At 40.6% G+C, this 21,394-nt stretch overlaps 1 protein-coding gene across 2 annotated transcripts in view; it reads right to left on the reverse strand.

Moving 5' to 3' along the window:
• GLT8D2 (glycosyltransferase 8 domain containing 2) overlaps positions 1-21,394 on the reverse strand; it is a 61,541-nt gene that overhangs the window by 27,808 nt on the left and 12,339 nt on the right. For both annotated transcript variants that reach the window (XM_088837155.1, XM_055396812.2), the window contains exons 2-5: positions 13,955-14,001; positions 10,403-10,495; positions 7,036-7,207; positions 1,049-1,166 (exon numbers count right to left, since the gene is read on the reverse strand). In XM_088837155.1, the coding sequence (XP_088693281.1) occupies positions 1,049-1,166; positions 7,036-7,207; positions 10,403-10,495; positions 13,955-13,973 (402 nt within the window). In that variant the 5' untranslated portion in view covers positions 13,974-14,001. The remainder of the gene's footprint in view (positions 1-1,048; positions 1,167-7,035; positions 7,208-10,402; positions 10,496-13,954; positions 14,002-21,394) is intronic.

The following is a 21,394-nucleotide window of genomic DNA, read 5'->3' on the forward strand; positions in this document are numbered from 1 at the left end:
ACTGAAACAGCCTTAAACACACACACATGCATCATCCCTCACATCATCACATCACACACACAAGCTCAATGTCTTAGCTCCTTGAACCAGAGAAAAGCCAGAGATGCATGGGCTGAGGATGGGTGTCTTAATATTTTAATGTGCTGTGCTCAGTTGCTTAGTTGTGTCCAACTCTTTGCAACCCTGTGGACCATAGCCTGCCAGGCTCCTCTGTTCATAGGATTCTCCAGTCAAGAATACTGGAGTGGGTTGCCATTTCTTCCGCCAGGGGATCTTGCTGACCCAGGGATCGAACTCAGGATTCTTGCATCTCCTGCACTGGCAAGCAAATTCTTTACCACTAGCACCATATGGGAAGCTGTAATAATGTATAATGAAAAGTATGAACTCAGTGAGCACTCTTGATAATAAATATCTGGAATTTGGAAAAGATCATATCATTAGAAGGCTTAGAATTTAGTAAATTTCCAAGGATGTATTTAAGTAATAGTCATACATAGAAGGAGTTGAATTTTCTGTAAACCTGCCATCAAAATACCACTTTTTTATGCAGGAAATTGTCCTTCTTGTAAGAACTCTTGCAGTGAAACACTTTAAGATTGCTAGTGCCAGGGAAAAAGTTGGTATTGCCTGAAAATATTAGTCAATGCTGTGAAGTAAATACCCCGTCTTGTTACAGTTTTCCCTTAGTTGCTAGGATACTCTGAGCTAAATGTAACATCCAATCACAGTACACACAACTGCCAGTGGGCGGGGAATATATTTTCCTGGTCTCACTACTTGGCACCCCAACCACCCCTTAGGTATATTTACACATATAAAAGGATCCTACATTTTCTTATGCTTCATTTCTTCTTTCCTAACTTCAATGTAAACCATGTTACATCCTTTCTGCAACAGATGCCTTATAAATGATCAAAGCAGAGTTTGGAGGAGATCTAATACTGCGAGGCTTCAGAAACATTTCGTGTGCACCCCAGTGGCTGGCCCTCCATCCCAAACAAGCGTCTCACCAAGAACCATCTCACAGGCTGTAATCCCTACTCACAGGCTGGAGCAGCTCAGGCCTCGAGGAGTCTGGTCTGATCTTTCCTTTAAGGACCACAGGGTTGAATTCCACGATTTTAAAGTTTATTTCTCTCAGTTTAGAATGTTCGATCCATTTCCTAAAGAGATAACAAAAACAAAGAACAACATCTAGCACACACCCTCAACCTTCCCTCAATACACCTATTGCCTTGGAGTCACTGTCTTGCCTCCTTAGAAAATTAAAAATACAACGTGTGTAACCTTAGTCAGGAGAAGGCAATGGCAACCCACTCCAGTACTCTTGCCAGGAGAATCCATGAATGGAGGAGCCTGGTGGGCTGCAGTCCATGGGGTCACGAAGAGTCGGACACGACTGAGCTACTCCACTTTCACTTTTCACTTTCATGCACTGGAGAAGGAAATGTCTACCCGCTCTAGTGTTCTTGCCTGGGGAATCCCAGGGGCAGCAGAGCCCGGTGGGCTGCCGTCTATAGGGTCGCACAGAGTCAGACATGACTGAAGAGACTTAGCAGCAGCAGCAGCAACCTTAGTTAATTCTAGTCTATAAATCCTTCTGATTTTTCCCCCATCTGGTTCAGCTTTGAATCTTTTTTTTTTTTATTCACGTAACTCCTTTTGCAAAGGAAATGAAGCAAAATAGTAATAACCAAATATCTCCCCAGAGCCTCATAATATCTCCGCAGGAAACTGGAAGAACAATAAGCATTCCTTCTTTAAAAAAAAAAAAAAATTTATTTATTTAGACTGCATTGGGTCTTGGTTGTAGCACACAGGTTTGGTTGTGCAACAGCATGTGGGATTTTAGTTCCCCAGCCAGGGATCAAACCCACGTCCCCTGCATTGGAAGGCCAATTCTTAGCCACTGGACCGCCAGGGAAGTCCCAGTGTTCCCTCTTTCTTATAAAGCAGCATCTGTAGTTGGTATTCTCTTTGCCATTGGGCAAGAGCCCCGTAAGGAGGCAGGGCATCCTTTGACTGACCATGTTCACTCTGCTGTTTGGACTCCAAGGATGACCTAAATTTACCTTTACCTTTCAATCATCTGTCTTTGCTCCCCACCTTCATCTCCTCTTCTCCACCCTCTCCGCTTATATGTGCTTGGTCTTACAGAAATTCTGCCCATTTTTTATCCAGTTTGTAATGGGATTCTTCATAGAAATCATTTCAAAATTAAATTTCCAAATTTATTTTTCATGTGGGCCACACATTTTAAAACCACACATGGTAACATTTTTACTGATTAAAAAAAACACCAATACAATATACTAACGCATATATATGGAATTTAGAAAGATGCAAATGATAACCCTGTATACGAGACAGCAAAAGAGACACAGATGTATAGAACAGTCTTTGGGACTCTGTGGGAGAGGGTGAGGGTGGGATGGTTTGGGAGAATGGCATTGAAACATGTATATTATCATATGTGAAACGAATCGCCAGTTCAGGGTCGATGCATGTTACAGGATGCTCGGGGCTGGTATGCCGGAATGACCCAGAGGGAGGATAAGGGGAGGAGAGAGGTGGGAGGGGGGTTCAGAAGGGGGAACTCATGTACACCCGGGGCGGATTCATGTCAGTGTATGGCAAAACCAACCAATATAATATTGTAAAATAATTAGCCTCCAATAAAAATAAAAAATTTTAAAAAAATCAACAAGAGGGGTTTCCCTAGTGGCTCAGTGGTAAAAGAACCCACCTGCCAAGGCAGGAGACACAGGTTCGATCCCTGGTCCAGGAAGATCCCGTATGCCGAGGAGCATCTAAGCACGTGTGCCACGACTACAGGGCCAGGGCTCTCGAGCCAGGGAACTGCAACTACCGAGCCCATGTGTTGCAACTACTGAAGCCTGTGCGACCTAGAGCCCATGTTCCACCACAAGAGAAGACACTGCGATGAGAAGCCCATGCACTGCAACAAGGAGTAGCCCACTCCCCACAACCAGAGAAAAGTCCACACAAAGCAATGAAGACCCAGCACAGCCAAAAATAAATAAATAAAGTATTTTTTAAAATCAACAGAAGGATTCACTCTTCCAAACAAAATTTAGACCCGCAAAATTTGAAACATAAAAATTAGTCATTTATACAATGTTATATATCAAATATATCCTCTAGGGAGGAAAAAGTCATGTAAACAAGAAAAAGAGAGACAACCAACAGAAAAATAGGTCAGACACTTGAACGTACATAGAAATGGTAAGGAAACGTGGGAAAAAAGGGCTCAACCTCGTTATTAAATCAAGGAACCTCAAATTAAAACCGCAATTCAGTATCCCCGAACACCATCAGAATGACAAAGTTAGATAGATTGACCATGCTGAGCACTGGTGTTATAGGGGCGTGTTTACCAAAGGATCCCACAAAGATGATCATTAAGTTGTACATGGGGTTTATACAATTCTGTTTGTATGTTATATGTAAAAAAAAAAAAGAATTTTTAAAATATTTTAAAATGGGGTGGTGGAGGACAACCAAGAGCTGAGAAACAGCCCCTGCTTAAACGTCATGAAGCCCTGCAGTTCATGCCTCCCTCTGGTTCAAGTACAAACCCTCACTCCTGTTACACATGCCATCCTTCTGGTTTGGTTATCTGGTATTCATCAGTTCAGTTCAGTCCAGTTCAGTCGCTCAGTCGTGTCCAACTCTTTGCGACCCCATGAATCACAGCACGCCAGGCCTCCCTGTCCATCACCAACTCCCGGAGTTTATTCAAACTCATGTCCATCGAGTCGGTGATGCCATCCAGCCATCTCATTCTCTGTCGTCCCCTTCTCCTCCCGCCCCCAACCTTTCCCAGCATCAGAGTCTTTTCTAGTGAGTCAACTCATTGCATGAGGTGGCCAAAGTATTGGAGTTTCAACTTTAGCATCAGTCCTTCCAATGAACACCCAGGATTGATCTCCTTTAGAATGGACTGGTTGGATCTCCTTGCAGTCCAAGGGATTCTTAAGAGTCTTCTCCAGCACCACAGTTCAAATGCATCAATTCTTCCGTGATCAGCTTTCTTCACAGTCCAACTCTCACATCCATACATGAACACGGGAAAAACCATAGCCTTGACTAGACGGACCTTGGTTGGCAAAGTAATGTCTCTGCTTTTTAATATACTATCTAGGTTGGTCATAACTTTCCTACCAAGGAGTAAGCGTCTTTTAATTTCATGGCTGCCCTAATTTCATGTACCCCGTGAACTCCCAGATGTTCAAGCAGGTTTTAGAAAAGGCAGAGGCACCAGAGATCAAATTGCCACAGATAATTAAAGAGCTGAAAACAACAGGCTAAGTGAACAATCTGCAACAGTAAGTGACAAGAAGAGTCTGGTGATCTGGTTTGGGGTTTGGTTGTCTGGTTTTCACACGTGCATGCTTGTGCTCAGTCGCTTCAGTCATGTCCGACTCTTCATGACGCCATGGACTGCAGCCTGTCAGGCTCCTCTGTCCATGGGATTCTCCAAGCAAGAATACTGGAATGGGTTGCTATGTCCTCCTCCAGGGGATCTTCCTGACTCAGGGATCAAACCTACTGCATTGCAGTGTTTCAGTTGAATGTCTCCTGCATTGCAAGCAATTCTATACCCACTGAGCCACCTGGGAAGCCTGGTTTTCATACCCACAGATAATTAAAGAGCTGTTAACAGTCTGCTAAGTGAAAAATCTGAAATAATAAATGACAAGAAGAATCAGAAATGAGACAGAAAAACCCATAGCAGCCAAGGACTGTTTAGATAAAGAGCAATTGTGTTTTATATCTTAGTACCTCCTATGGTGCTGTTTAAAAAAAAAATCTGATTATAAAAATCAAACATGAATACATTCTCCTTATAAATGATGGAAACAACACTTGAAATTCCTTGAACTTCTCTTCATCACTGTTCTCTCCACTTCTTTCATCATCCTTAAAAATAATTACTTTTTAGAGCTGGAGGGTATTTCTGGGTCTTTTTTTTTTCTTACTGAAATACATACATGTACATGTACACATTTATAGTTTGGGGCTTTTCATTCATTGCTTCAGATTGAATGCTGTGTCCTCCACATATTTGTAGGCTGAAACCTAATCCCAAGTGTGGTGGTATTTGGAAGTGTGGCTTTTAGGAAGTGATTAGGTCTTGAGGGTGGAGCCCCCATGAATGGGGTTAGTACTCCTATAAAAGAGACCTCTCTTATCCCTTCTCCATGTGAGAACACAGCAAGAAGGCAAGAGCTATGAGCTCCTGCTATGAGCCAGGAGGTGAGCCCTTACCAGACATGAATCTGCTGGCCCCTAGATCTTGGGCTTCTCAGTCTCCAGAACTTGAGAAGTAAAGTTCTCCTGTTTTTAAGCCAAACCATCCAGACTGTGGCATTTGGTTACAGAAACTCAAATGAATTAAGACATTCATAAAGTGGGTCAGTATATGAGGAATACTGCAACTTGTATTTTCCACTTAATAATATGCCTTGGGGATCTTCTATGCCTTCTTTCTTTGTTAATAGCTGGATCATGCTCCATAGTTCATTTAAATAGTCTTCCATTGATGGACATTTAAGCACTTTGCAATTTTTTTTATTATTTCACGTAATGCTGAAATTAACATTGTTGCACATATATTTTGGTAGTATGTACTAGAATTTCTGTAGTACATATTCCCAGCTGTTGAAATGGAATGGTGAGTCAAAATATATACACAATGCCATTCTATTAGGTAGTTCCATACCGTCCTCTCAAAATGCTTTAGTAATTTAGGAAGTGTCCATTGTGCAAACAAGGAATAAGCATATCCATTTTCCCACACAGGATGGTGCTCTTCTATTTAGATTTACCATCCTTATGAGTAGACAACTATATGTCATTGTTTTAATTTGTATTTCCCTGCTAGTAATATGGGACATCTTTTCGTGTTTCCTGGTCGTTTATAGCGTTTTGTTCTGTGAACTGTCTGCATTCTGTGCTTATTTTTCTACTATATGCTTATCTTTTTACATTTTTTTTGGTAAGAATTATTTATACTTTCTGGATAGTAATCCTTTGTCTACAATACATGTTGAAGACAGTTTTCCTAATCAGTCGTGTTTCAGTCGTGTGATCAGTTTCACTCAGTGTTTTTCATCAGTTAAAATTTTTTTAATATTAGCAGTCAAATCTGTCCATTTTTTTCCCCTGAGGTCTGGGAGTCACTCTCCATACCAAAATTATACAACCATCCTGCAATTTAGTAATGCATTTATGATTTTATCTCCTGTTTATTTCTTCTAAATCCAACTCCAATTTATGGTTTAGTATGGTGTGTGATAGGAAAGAAGTCACTTTGCAGTTTATGAATTATAATTAATGATGATTCTGAGCCATATTAGATGATTACATTAATAGCCTCTCAGGTTAAGAAAGCAGAGAAAAGAGAAACTTTGAGAAAGAAAGACTCTTGTAAATGGTTTAAGGATTGGGTTTCCTTCATGCATTAAATAATTCACTTCTGTAGAACAATGCACTGCAAGGCTTTGCTGAAATTTCCTTACCTAGGCAACACATTTGTCAGGCCATCAGGTAAACTTCAGGTTATCCTCTCATTAATTTGAAGGACATTTATCAAACCCAAGAAAGAAGAGAATCCATGTAAGGAAAGATAAGAACAATTAAAAGGAAGTAGAGGGACTTCCTTGGTGGTGCAGTGGACAAGAATCCAACTGCCAATGCAGGGGACGCAGTTTTGATCTCTGGTCTGGGAAGATTCCACATGCCTTAGAGCAACTAACTCTGTGTGCCACAGCCACTGAGCCTACGTGCTGCAGCTACTGAGCCTGCACAGCTAGAGCCTGTGCTCAGCCACAAGAGAAGTCACCACAACAAAAAGTAGCCTCTGCCTGCAGCAACTACAGAAAGCCTAGGAGCAACACAGAAGGCCCAGCACAATCAAAAATAAATACATTTTTTTAAAAAAACAAGTTGATTAAAAAAAAAAAAAAAGGAAGTAGAAAACTCCAGAGTCTACAGTACACATATTACCGTATTCGAGACAGAGTGTTCCGGAGCCCAACTACATAAAACAAGATGTTGGCATCAGTGTTGCTGTAGATGCTGTTGATGGCGGCCATGGCGGCGCCCATCCTGCCTGCTGCTGCACAGATCACCACCGGAATTTCATCCTCCATCTCCTCTGGGGTCTCAGAGTCATCATCTGGAAACATCAGAACCAGAATCTTGGAACATGAAGGAATTTCACAGTCCGGCTTGTCTTCCCCACTCCAGGGAGAAGACACACAGTGGGGAAGGGACTGTCCATCATTCTCCAATATCCAACCTTTCCTTCTCTCAGAACACTGGAAATTTAGCAGGCACATAGCCAACCACAAGGAATATTTTTCTAGACTCCCTTACAGCTTTAAGTGACCAAATGTTGACCAGTGAGATGTTGGTGTCAGTAAATGTGCAACTATCGGGTTTGTTTTTAAAAAGAATGTGGGGATTTCCCTGGTGGTCCACTGGTTAAGTGGTTGAGTGAAACTATTCTGTATTCTATGATAGTAGACAAATGTCATTATAAATTTGTCAAAACCCATAGAATGAATAACATCAGGGGTAAACCCTAATGTGGACACTGGTGGGGATTCCCTGAAAGTTCAGGGCTTAGGACTCAGAGCTTCCACTGCAAGGGGTTTGATGCCTGGTCATGGAATAAAGATCCTGCATGCCTCACAGTATGACCAAAAAAAAAAAAAGAAGAAGAAAGAAATTAACTATGGACACTGGTGATAATGATGTGTTAATGTAAGTCCATGGAATGTAACACATGTACCACTCTGGTGCAAGATGTTAATAGTGGGGGAGGCTGTACATATGTGTGTGTATGTGTGTGTTTGTCTGTGTGTGTGTGTGTGTGTGTGGTGGAAGGAGGAATAGGAGAAGTCTCTGTACCTTCTGCTCAGTTTTGCTGTGAACCTAAAACTGCTCTAAAAAGTAAAGTCTATTGGAAAATCAACATGCACTTCCTGAAAAACTCCAGCCCAAACAGAAGAGGATCCAGTAAATGGTGATTGTTTTCTGCAGTCCTCTCAGCCTTCATTTCAAAGGCAGACCTCCTATCAGGTGTGTGTGTGTCTCTCAAACCCTTCTTAATGTACACCCAAAGCATGTAAACTACACACTGTGTAAATATTACATGAAATCTGATGTATTGTTTTAAAACCAAAATGAAATCATACTTTCATAGTCTCTGTAACTTGCTTTTTTCATATAACATACCACAGATATCCATCTTTCGATGCCAACATTGTGTTCTTTTGGGCAGCATTTCATAGCACCAATTGCTTTTAAAAATTTTAACACTGAATGGGATAAAAATGTGCTATTAGATAAATTTATGTGGTCCAAATACTTTATCACATATAAATATATGGCCAATTAATTAGTCAGGATATGTGCTTCCTAACAGTTCTTTTAACAGCTATTATAAAAGCAACTCATTTCTTTCCATGGAGAAAGGAGTTTGCAGTGGGATCAGTCAGCTGAATGTGTTGGCCTATGGGCAGGAAGTGAAATGTGAGGAGTAAAGAGCTCAAAGTTCAAACAATATTTGACCTTATACGATCTTCTCTCTTTCTCAAAGCAATTTACTGAGTCATTCTTTCCGTACTATTGTGGACTGAATTGTATATCCCTAAAATGCATAATGCTGAAGCCCTAACCCCCTAGTATTAAGTTAAATGAGGCCATTGTGCGTGCTCAGTCACTCATGTCCAACTCTTTGCGACCCCAAGGACTGTAGTCCACCAGGCTCCTCTGCCCACAGAATTTTCCAGGCAAGAATACAGGAGTAGGGTGCCATTTCCTTCTGCAGGGGATCTTCCTGACCCAGTGATTTCTTGCATCTCCTGAATTGGCAGACAGATTCTTTACCACTAGCATCACCTGGAAAGCCCTAAATGAGGCTATTTTTGCTGATTAAAAATTGACAAATGGGGCTTCCCTGGTGGGTGGGTGATAAAGAATCCAACTGCCAATGCAAGAGATGCAGGTTTGATCTCTGGTCCAGGAAGATCCCACATGACGTGGTGCAACTAAGCCCGTGTGCCACAACTATTGAGCCTGTGCTCTAGAGCCCTCAAACCACAACTACTGAAGACAGCACAGAGCCCTCACTCTGCAACAAGAGAAGCCACCGCACGACGAAAAGTAGCCTCTGCTCTCTGCAACTAGAGAAAAGCCTGCAGGGTAACGAAGACCCAACACAGCCAAAAATAAATTAATCAATTTTTAAAAGATAGATTGGGAAAAAAACAAAAAACAAATAAACTTGGGGCCAGGAGTGTGTTTTAACACACCCTCTGTGTGGTTCTTATAAGTGTTAAAGTTTGAGTAGCAGTAATAACTCTAGAAGACAACTAAAATGTTAGTTTTGGTGGGTTTTCTACAAACAAGTCCTTGGAAACTGACCAAATTTTTGCTTGTCTTTGAACCTACCTACTGAAAGGACTCAAACTGTGTCCTTAAGTATTTCATCTCATTAATTCATTTATTTAGCTGTCCTGGGTCTTAGCTGGGGCATGCAGAATCTAAATTTTATTATTATTATTTATTGGAGTAAAACTGCTTTTCAATGTTAGCTTCTGCTGTACAATAAAGCAAATCAGCTATATGCATACATGTATACATGTATCCCCTCTTGGACCTCCCTCCCACCGCCTCCCCCATCCCACTCATTTAGGTCATCATCAGTTATGGCATGCAAACTCTTAGTTGTGGCATGTGGGATCTAGTTCCCTGACCAGGGATCAAACCCAGGCCCCCTGCATTTGGAAGTTCAGAGTCTTAGCCACTGGACCAGGTAAGTCCCAATTAGGTATCTCTTCTTGGTGAACTACATGCCAGCTTACCTGTTTCATTCTTTTCTATATTTATTTTTATTGTGGTAAAATATGCAACATAAAATTTACCATCTTGGACTTCCCTGATGGTCCAGTGGCTAAGACTCTGTTCTCCCAATGCAGGGGGACCGGGGTTTGATCCATGGTCAGGGAACTTGATACCACATTCCTCAACTAAGAATTCACATGTTGCAGTTAAGATCTGGTGCAGCCAATAAATATATTACAAAAAATCTTACCATCTTAACCATTTTCAAGTGTACAGTTCAATGGTATTAAATACATTCACAACTGTTGTACAACCATCAGTATCATCCATCCCCATAACACTTTCATCTTGTAAAACAGAAACTCTATACCCAGTAAACAATAATTCCCTCCCCCACCCACTCAGCTCCTGGCAGTCACCACTGTGCTTTCTGTCATTATGAATCTGACTATTCTGTCTTATATTAATGGAATCACACAGTATTCATCTTTTTGTGATTGGCTTGCATCACTTATCATACCTGCTTCATTCCTGAGCATGGTTCCCTTATGAACTTTCTTATACAGAATCCCACAGAGGGTCACAATCAGAAGGAACAGCAACACCTGGTTAACTGAAATAAAGATAGAAACATGTTCAAGCCTAACCTGTCAAACTGAAATTGTGGATTAAGTTTAGAATAGCCAGTGTGAACACATGCGCTCCCTGACATTTCTGACATACGCAGAAGTAGAGGTCTAGAACCTTTCTCTAAGCAGACAGCATGTGGAGTAAAGGGTTAAACTGTGATACTGGTGATACTCAAGGATACCAGATGTAGTTTAAGAAGAGACAGGGCTCTTCCCAGGCAGTCTGATGTACAGATTACTTAACCTCTTTGAGCCTCACTTTGCTCATCTGCTAAATGGGGATTCTAATAATAATCATTACCTTTCAGGGGTATTTTGAGAGTTAACAAAGCCATTGAAGGCCCAATAAAGACTTTAAAACTGTTACATATTATCATTTACTATTTTTGTGCATCAAGATATACATTTATTGACTTCATACTGATCTACTTTCTGGCCCCTAGCCATTTGTCTTCACATTTGTAAAAGGAAGGACTTGGACAGTTTTCATGGAGGCCTTTCAGAGCTACATCATAAAGCTCAGTTGTTCTGCCTTACTGACATCCACCATCTCCTCTCTGCCTTTCTGGGTTATCAGATTCAGACGGAGACAAGCAGATACTATACTCAGTTTAAAACAGAAACACAGAGAAGCAAAGGACAAGAGACAAAGTTTAGAGTTTGTCAATACAACTGATTAACATTCCCATCCCACAGCCAGCTTGGGGAGGCAGCACAATGCCTATACCATCTGACCCTTTTTTGGTATAAGTATGTCCCATGAAATATTTGGGATATACTTACACTATAATAAAATGAATTAAAAAATTATTCATACTTTATTAGAAATTCAAGTCTAACTGGATACTTTATCTTTTTGTCTGCTACATTGGGCAGCTCTACTCTGAGGGTAACAGTAACACAATTAGGTTATTATCTTCCCACTAGATTCACAAACAACTGGATATAAAATCAGAGGCAAATTCAGGTTTTGATGTTGTCATAAGATAAAATAATTTGAGATGACTCTTTAAGAATAAGAAGACAAATTACAAATTAGAGACATGAATATTTATTTAAAATGATAAAATAAACCGTATTTGCAACTTTTATAGAACCGTCAGACCACTCTCATGAAAAATCTACCTCTGAACAAAACACTTAACTTTCTACAGAAATCATCCTCCTATGATGATGCTAAGAACTGCCTTTGGAAAAACTATCCATGAAAATCAAAGAAAATTTCAAAAATAAATAAATAAATGAAGAAGACACAGAAGACCCAGCATCAAAACAGTCCTCCAAAATATCTATTTTAAATCATAACTTTCGGAAAAGGAAATGGCAACCCACTCCAGTGTTCTTGCCTGGAGAATCCCAGGGATGGGGGAGCCTGGTGGTCTGCCATCTATGGGGTCGCACAGAGTCAGACACGACTGAAGCAACTTAGCAGCAGCAGCAGCAGCCTCTCCTGCCTGCTGCAGGCCAATCCTGAGGAAAGCAGGAGAGGGGGCCCCAGGGGAGTCACAAGCCTGTGGTTTGCAGCAATGCATTCTACATGGGAACGTATGAGGCATCAGCCCTGTTGTTCTAGGAGCCTCTAGGCTATCCAAGACACCTGACTGTCTTTAGTGGGTTGACTAAACACCAGAAACCTAAGCTTCTTGGGACATAAACACTACAGATATCTTCAAATCCACCAAGACTCAGTTTTCCTGTGCTCTCCTCCTGCTGGCTAGCAGCTCAGCCAAAGCCAATACCTCACACTCTGAAGTGGGAAACTTTCTACCCCAAAACCTAGCCTCATTTCATAGAGGGCTCACAGTTGGAGGCCCCTTCCTGAGGCCCCAGGACATCATGCATCACCATTTGCAGCCAGAGCTGCTGGGCACTTGTTAGAACAGGGACTGCCTTATGAGAGCTCTTCAAGTTCCCTGTATCTTGTGTTCAGTTTTCAGAACCACTGGGCAGACCCTTTCCCCCAAAAGCCTGTGGGTCTGGGGGCTTCTATGGCCTTTCTCAGCCCCATATATTCCATAATACTGTTGACTGCGAGTTAGTCCAAGTCTGCATGTTCACAAACACTGCTGCCTTTCTGTGGGTACCAAGCAGGTCCCTTGCCCAGTGCTCCCAGCAACAATGACCCTGCTTTCCACTCCTCAGGAAGATCTTCTGCTTCATCTAGCTTCTTGCACATGCTATTTCCCACCTTGGCCCATATTTTTCTCCTGGTTTGAGAGGGCAAGATTCTCTACATTAGGGATGCAAATGGTATCAAATTGACTTAAATAGCAAAGGAATATATTGGATCATGTATCTGTAAAGTCCAAGGATGGATTTCAGGTGAGACTTGCTCCAGCTGTTCAGACATTATCACCAAGAATGTAACTCTGTTCTATCTGCTTTTCCTTCCATGGCAATGGTGTCTTCCTGATGACCTCAGTTCCTCTAGGTTCTTCTCTCATGTTAACAAACCAGCTGTGACAGTTCTGAACTCATATCCTTTCCCCACACAGAGCTGGAGGCTGCGGCATGGCAAGGGCCCAAGTCCCAGGCCCAGAAGGAAAAAGAGAGGTATACAGAAGGATAGGCAGATTTGAGGGATGTGGATGTTTTTGCAGAGAGGAAAGGGGCCTGAGCCAGTCCCCACAGGTGGTAGGGATAGCAATGATGAGGGTTACACAGGTTACCATAGCTACAGCTCTCTGAAGTGGGCACAGCCAACCTCCCATCACAGAGGAGGGTGCAAGGCTCAGGGAGATTAAGGAACATCCCCAGGTAGACGTGAGTAGAAATGGAGCAGTCTCTGTTGGCTTTCCTAAGACTCTCCTCTGGCACTTGGATACTGAGGCATTGGAGTAGGTGACCCACCATGAAGATGGAGTGGAAAGGTGGCTGCAGGAGTGGAACCCAAGGGACCAAGCTGAGAAAGGACCTGGGGAGGAGCCCTGAGGTCTGGCCCGCAGTGGCTCGAGGAAGGAAGAGTGAAGGCCAGACCTCAGACTCCTACCAGTGAGAGGAAGGGTTTGGCCTAGCCATCGGCTCAACTGGAAAAAAAGAGCACAGCATTCCCAGACAGGGGACCTTCTCTATTTCAGGGACTCAGAGTTCCAAGTTTCAAAGCAGTCTCTATGTTCATCTCTGAATTTTGGCAAGGACTGACTTGGAGTCTCCAGGACAGGAGGCCTCACATGTGTTACCAAGGTGGCTCCAGGGTTCTCTGAGCTGCTTCCCTGGCTCACAGCTACCACCCCAAGGACACAGACATAGGAAGCAGAAACTCGCACTGAGGTTCTCTCTGAAAAGACTTTTTAGACTACTTGATGAGTTTATTCTTTATTGTTATTTGTCTTGCTTTAACTTATTGTCATGAATAACACTTTCCTAAAAAATAAAATAAAACAAAGTTATTTTAAAAGGTAATAAATAAATAAATCATAACTTTCCAAAATTTGTAATCTTACTTTTTCGTAACAAAGCCATGTGGGTTCACGTGGATAAAAACTGTGACCTGTGGATTAAAGAATAAAATTTTGCTTAATAGATAATCAACCTGAAAGTCATAACACAACTATTAAGGACTATGTTTTTGACTGTTTTATATATGGCAAATTTTATAATCATTCTTAACTGTTCTGAATTTAGAATTTTTGAAACTATTTCGTGAATGTAGATCTCACCTCTTCAGATTGATTTCTCTGATTGTACAAAATGTGCAAAAGGCCCCCAGTAGTAATCTTTTACCGTCTTCAAGAAGCTGTGGTACATATACACAATGTATTACTCAGCTATTAAAAAGAATGCATTTGAATCAGTTCTAATGAGGTGGATGAAACCAAAGCCTATTATACAGAGTAAAATAAGTCAGAAAGAAAAACAGCAATAAGTATATTAATGCATATATTGGAATTTAGAATGATGGTAACAATAACCCTATATGTGAGACAGCAAAAAAGACACAGATGTAAAGAACAAACTTTTGGACTCTGTGGGAGAAGGCAAGGGTAGGATGATTTGAGAGAATAGCATTGAAACATGTATATTACCATATGTGAAATAGATCGCCATTCCAGGTTCGATGCATGAGACAGGGCGCTCAGGGCCGGTTTACTGGGATGACCCTGAGGGATGGGATGGGGAGGGAGGTGGGAGAGGAGTTCAGGATGGGGGACACATGTACACCCATAGCTGATTCTTGTCAATGTATGGCAAAAACCACCACAATATTGTAAAGTAATTAGCCTCCAATAAAAATAAATAAAATTTTTAAAAAAGAACAGCTGTGTGAGTCCCCTGGGTTAGGTCAGACAGCACTAACTAAAAGAAATGTCTCATTAAAAAGTTTCCTTGATATAAACTATCAATTCCATGTCTTTTCCTCTGCTATCATAACTTCCTTCCTTTGATAAGATGCTCCTACATCTTTAGGAATCCCTTACTCTGTCAACTGTAGCCTCTATTCCCAAGGTCACCTCATGGTTCAAAATGGCTCTTCAGCTCCAACTATCGTGTCCATATTTCAACCAGCAAGGAAGAAGAAAGTGACATAGTGGGTCAAATGACTCATGTAAGCTGTTCCTTAAGGAAGGTTCCCTGAAGTTGCTACAGGATGTTGCTGTTGTTGTTTAGTCACTAAGTCGTATCCTGAGAAACCTGTATGCAGGTCAGGAAGCAACAGTCAGAACTGTACATGGAACAACGGACTGGTTCCAAATAGGAAAAGGAGTATGTCAAGGCTGTATATTGTCACCTTGCTTATTTAACTTATATGCAGAGTACATCATGAGGAACGCTGGGCTGGAAGAAGCACAAGCTGGAATCAAGATTGCTGGGAGAAATATCAATAATCTCAGATATGCAGATGACACTACCCTTATGGCAGAAAGTGAAGAGGAACTCAAAAGGCTCTTGATGAAAGTAAAAGAGGAGAGTGAAAAGGTTGGCTTGAAGCTCAACATTCAGAAAACAAAGATCATGGCATCTGGTCCCATCACTTCATGGGAAATAGATGGAAAAACAGTGGAAACAGTGTCAGACTTTATTTTTTTGGGCTCCAAAATCACTGCAGATGCTGACTGCAGCCAGGAAATTAAAAGACGCTTACTCCTTGGAAGGAAAGTTATGATCAACCTTGATAATATATTAAAAAGCAGAGACATTACTTTGCCAACCAAGGTCCATCTAGTCAAGGCTATGGTTTTTCCCGTGGTCATGTATGGATGTGAGAGTTGGACTGTGAAGAAAGCTGATCGCCGAAGAATTGATCCTTTTGAACTGTGGTGCTGGAGAAGACTCTTGAGAGTCCCTTGTACCGCAAGGAGAGCCAACCAGTCCATTCTAAGGGAGATCAATCCTGGGTGTTCATTGGAAGGACTGATGCTAAAGCTGAAACTGCAATACTTTGGCCACCTCATACGACGAGTTGACTCACTGGAAAAGACTCTGATGCTGGGAAGGGTTGAGGGCGGGAGGAGAAGGGGACGACGGAGAATGAGATGGCTGGATGGCATCACCGACTCTGTGGACATGAGTTTGAGTGAACTCCGGGAGTTGGTGATGGACAGGGAGGCCTGGCGTGCTGTGATTCATGGGGTCGCGGAGAGTCGGACACGACTGAGCGACTGAACTGAACTGAACTAAGAAAACAGAACCATCCTCAGAGGAGTACACTTTACACCCCATTCAATCATTCATTCAGTAAACATTTACTGAGATCCTACTATAAGTCCAGCACTGTGCTGTGTCCAGGGGATGCAGTAATGAACAAACCGGTCCTGGTCCCTAACATCATGAAGCTATTTTCAGTGGGTAAAACAGATATTAAAATGTAAAAAACAAAATAATTATCAGTAGATTATGAATAAAATAATTAGACATAAAGGAAACAGCAGAGCTGCTAGAATAAAGATGAATAGAGGTAGGGAAGCATCTTGAAGACAAATCAGGAAAAGCCTTGAGGAGATGACATTTGATCAGGAGAAAGAGCAGGAGCCAGTGGAGAGAATGCAGAAGAGCACACCAGGCAAAGGGAACAGCAAGTGCAAAGGCCTTGGGGCTGAGGCTCCTAAGTATCAGAAGAAGCTCAATGTAGCTGGAACATAGTGGACTAAGGGAGAGACTGACCAGAAGAGGCTGAAGACAAACTGTGGGGGTCAGTAAAGGAGTATGGATTTTATTTTAAGTTCATGTAACCCCCTTCATCCACCTTTGTCTTCCTTATATCCCTAAAGTAATGTTTTTCAAACATTTCCCACAGAGATTCTGATGATAAAGGAGAGCAGACACGCAAAGTCATCCACAATGAGTTGAAAATACCTAACAAGTTTCTTTTTTTACCTTTAAATTAATGTAAACTGTTACAAAAATATCTGAAAAAAATAGTTCCTTTCATTGTCAGAAGAGCTCTTTTTGGGGAGAAAACTCTTCATTATGAAATCCAGGTTTTCTATGCATAGATGAATGGATAGAGGTAATAGAAGAAGAAAGCTAAGAGTAAATGATGAGCTGGAATCCTGTGGTTTGGCAACAGCTCAAAAAGAACAGCATGTAAGGTGGAGAAAGATCCTGGGACAGGAGCTGCCAGTCACCCATTAGAACTTATTAAACAACACATTTCTAAATAATCAACCTTACTGAAGAAATCAAAAGGGAAATCAAAAAATTTCTAGAAACAAATGACAATGAAAACACGAAAACTCAAAACCTATGGGATGCAGCAAAAGCAGTTCTAAGAGGGAAGTGTATAGCAATACAATCCTATCTCAAGAAACAAGAAAAACATCAAATAGACAACCTAACTTTACACCTAAAACAACTGGAAAAAGAAGAACAAAAAACCCCAAAATTAGTGGAAGGAAAATCATAAAGATCCAAGGAGAAATAAATGAAAAAGAAATGAAAGAAATAATAGTAAAGATTAATAAAACTAAAAGCTGGTTCTTTGAGAAGATAAACAAAATTGACAAACCCTTAGCCAGACTCATCAAGAACAAAAGAGATAGGAATCAAATCAACAAAATTAGAAATGAAAAAGAAGAGGTTACAACAGGTAATGCAGAAATTTAAAGGATTATAAGAGACTATTATGAACAACTATATGACAATAAAATGGAAAACCTGGAAGAAATGGACAGATTCTTATATAAGTTCAATCTTCCAAGACTGAACCAGGAAGAAATAGAAATTATGAACAACCCAATTACAAGCAGTGAAATTGAAGGTGTGATCAAAAATCTCCCAAAAAGCAAAAGCCCAGGACCAGATGGCTTCACAGGAGAATTCTATCAAACATTTAGAGAAGGGCTAATGCCTATCCTTCTAAATCTCTTTCCAAAAATTGCAGAAGGAACACTTCCAAACTCATTCTATGAGACCACCATCCCTCTGATACTAAAACCAGACAAAGACAACACAAAATAAGAAAACTGCAGGCCAATATCACTGATGAACATAGATGCAAAAATCCTCACAAAAATTTTAGTAAACAGAATTCAGCAACACATCAAAAAGCTCATACACCATGATCAAGTTGGGTTTATTCCAGAAATGCAAGGATTCTTTAATATACACAAATCAATCAAAGTGATACACCATATTAACAAATTGAAAGATAAAAACCATATGATAATCTCAATAGATGCAGAAAAAGCCTTTGATGAAATTCAGCACCTATTTATGATTAAAACTCTTCAAAAAATGGGCATAGAAGGAACCTGTCTCAACATAGAAAAGGCCATATATGATAAGCCTACAGCAAACATTATTCTCAATGGTGAAAAACTGAAAGTATTCCCCCTAAGATCAGGAACAAGACTAGGGTGTCCACAGTCACCACTATTATTCAACATAGTTCTGGAAGTCCTAGCTACAGCAATCAGAGAAGAAAAAGAAAGAAAAGGAATGTAGATCAGAAAAGAAGAAGTAAAGCTCTCACTGTTTGCAGATGTCATGATACTGTACACAGAAAACCTTAAAGATAGTATCAGGAAATTGCTAGAGCTAATCAGTGAATTTAGCAAAGTTGCAGAATACAAAATCAATACACATAAATCACTTGCATTTCTATACACTAAGACTCTTGAGAGTCCCTTATACTGCAAGGAGATCCAACCAGTCCATTCTAAAGGAGATCAATCCTGGATGTTCATTGGAGGGACTGATGCTAAAGCTGAAACTGCAATACTTTGGCCACCTCATACGACGAGTTGACTCACTGGAAAAGACTCTGATGCTGGGAAAGGTTGGGGGCAGGAGGAGAAGGGGACGACGGAGAATGAGATGGCTGGATGGCATCACCGACTCTGTGGACATGAGTTTGAGTGTACTCCGGGAGTTGGTGATGGACAGGGAGGCCTGGCGTGCTGTGATTCATGGGGTCGCGGAGAGTCGGACACGACTGAGCGACTGAACTGAACTGAACTGAACTGAACAATGAAAAATCAGAAAGATAAATGAAGGAATCAATTGCATTCACCATTGCAACAAAAAGAATTAAATACCTAGGAATAAACTTACCTAAGGAGACAAAAGAACTGTACATAGAAAATTATAAGATACTAATGAAAGAAATCAAAGATGACATAAACAGATGGAGAGATAGTCCATGTTCCTGGGCAGGAAGAATAAATATTGTGAAAACGACTACACTACCAAATGCAATCTACAGATTCAATGTGATCCCTATCAAATTACCAATGGCACTTTTCACAGAACTAAAACAAAAAATTTTACAATTCATATGGAAACACAAAAGACCGCAAATAGCCAAAGCAGTCTTGAGAAAGAAGAATGGAGCTGGAGGAATCAAGCTTCCTGACTTCAAGTTATACTACAAAGATACAGTCATCAAAACAGTATGGTACTGGCACAAAAACAAAAATATAGACCAATGGAACAAGATAGAAAGCCCAGAAATAAATCCATGCATCTACAGATACCTTATTTTTGACAAGGGAGACAAGAATATATAATGGGGCAAAGACAACCTCTTCAATAAATGGTGCTGGGAAAACTGGACAGCTACATGTAAAAGAATGAAATTAGAACACTTCTTAACACGATACACAAAGATAAACTCAAAATGGATTAAAGACCTAAATGTAAGACCAGAAACTATAAAACTCTTAGAGGAAAACATAGGCAGAACACTCGATGACATAAATCAAAGCAAGATCCTCTATGACCCACCTCCTAGAGTAACAGAAATAAAAGCAAAAGTAAACAAGTGGGACCTGATTAAACTTAAAAGCTTCTGCACAGCAAATTACACTATAAGCAAGGTGAAAAGACAATGCTCAGAATGGGAGAAAATAATAGTAAATGAAACAACTGACAAAGGATTAATTTCCAAAATATACAAGCAGCTCATACAATTGAATGCCAGAAAAACAAACAACCCAATCAAAAAGTGGGAAAAAGACCTAAACAGACATTTCTCCAAAGAAAACACAGAGATGGCTAACAAACACATGAAAAGACGATTAACATCACTCATTATTAAAGAAATGCAAATCAAACCCACAATGAGATGTCACCTCACACCAGTCAGAATGGCCATCATCAAAAAGTCTACAAATAATAAATGCTGGAGAGGGTGTGGAGAAAAGGGAACATTCTTGCACTGTTGGTGGGAGTGAAAACTGATACAGCCACTATGGAATACGGTATGGAGATTCTTTAAAGAAACAGGAATAAAACCACCATATGACCCAGCAATCCCACTCCTAGGCATATACCCTGAGGAAACTAAAATCGAAAAAGACACATGTATCCCATTGTTCACTGCAGCAGTATTTACAACAGCTAGAACATGGAAGCAACCTAGGTGTCCACTGACAGATGAATGCATGAAGAAGTTGTGTTACATATACACAATGGAATATGACTCAGCCATAAAAAGGAATACATTTGAGTCAGTTCTGATGAGGTGGATGAATCTAGAACCTATTATACAGAGTGAAGTGAGTCAGAAAAAGAAAGATAAATATTGTATTCTAACACACATATACGGAATCTAGAAAAATGATATGAAGAGTTTATTTATAGGGCAGCAGTGGAGAAACAGACATAGAGAAAAGACTTACGGACGTGGGGAGAGGGGAGGAGAGGGTGAGATGTATGGAAAGTAACATGGAAACTTACATTATCATATGTAAAATAGACAGCCAACAGGAATTTGCTGTATGGCTCAGGAAACTCAAACAGGGGCTCTGTATCAACCTAGAGGGGTGGGATGGGAAGGGAGATGGGAGAGAGGTTCAAAAGGGAGGGGATATATGTATACCTATGGCTGATTCATGTTGAGGTTTGACAGAAAACAAAAAAATTCTGTAAAGCAATTATCCTTCAATAAAAAATAAATTAACAACAACAAAAAGAACTTTCCCTGTATAGATGGGCTCTAAGGACTTTCGAAGAACTGGAATTTCCAATACTCAGACTGCAGCTTCTGCCATGCTCTGCACCTTCTAATCCCCACCCTGCCTCCACACTGCTTTTCCCATGAATCTAAAGACACATGTTGCTGTATTTGAAAGGAATCAAGGGAAGAGGGCAAGTTCTTTATTTTGAACATGGAGGGTAGGAGAGAGAAGCAACTGATCTATAAAACTCTGTAGGTACTGGACAGGAGAATGGAAGCCGTCAAGGACTGGTATAAAGTTTGGAGGGAATATTGCATCGGGGAAAGGAGAGTTAATTTCCTTTGAATTTCCAAATTGATGGTAGATGGCTCAAATCTTAACCATTTTTGACACAAATATCTTGGAAATTTGGTGAATCCTACAGATCTCTTCCCAGAATAATATCTTTAAAAGTTTAAAAGGTATATTGTGTTACAAAGAAAATCAATGTTAAAATTTTAAAGCAAGCCATCAGAATATTGGGGAAAAAAGACAAATTTGTGA

This window comes from Moschus berezovskii, chromosome 6, assembly GCF_049115385.1.
Source record: "Moschus berezovskii isolate FMDL1 chromosome 6, NW_MosBer_1.0, whole genome shotgun sequence".
NCBI classification, from domain to species: domain Eukaryota; kingdom Metazoa; phylum Chordata; class Mammalia; order Artiodactyla; family Moschidae; genus Moschus; species Moschus berezovskii.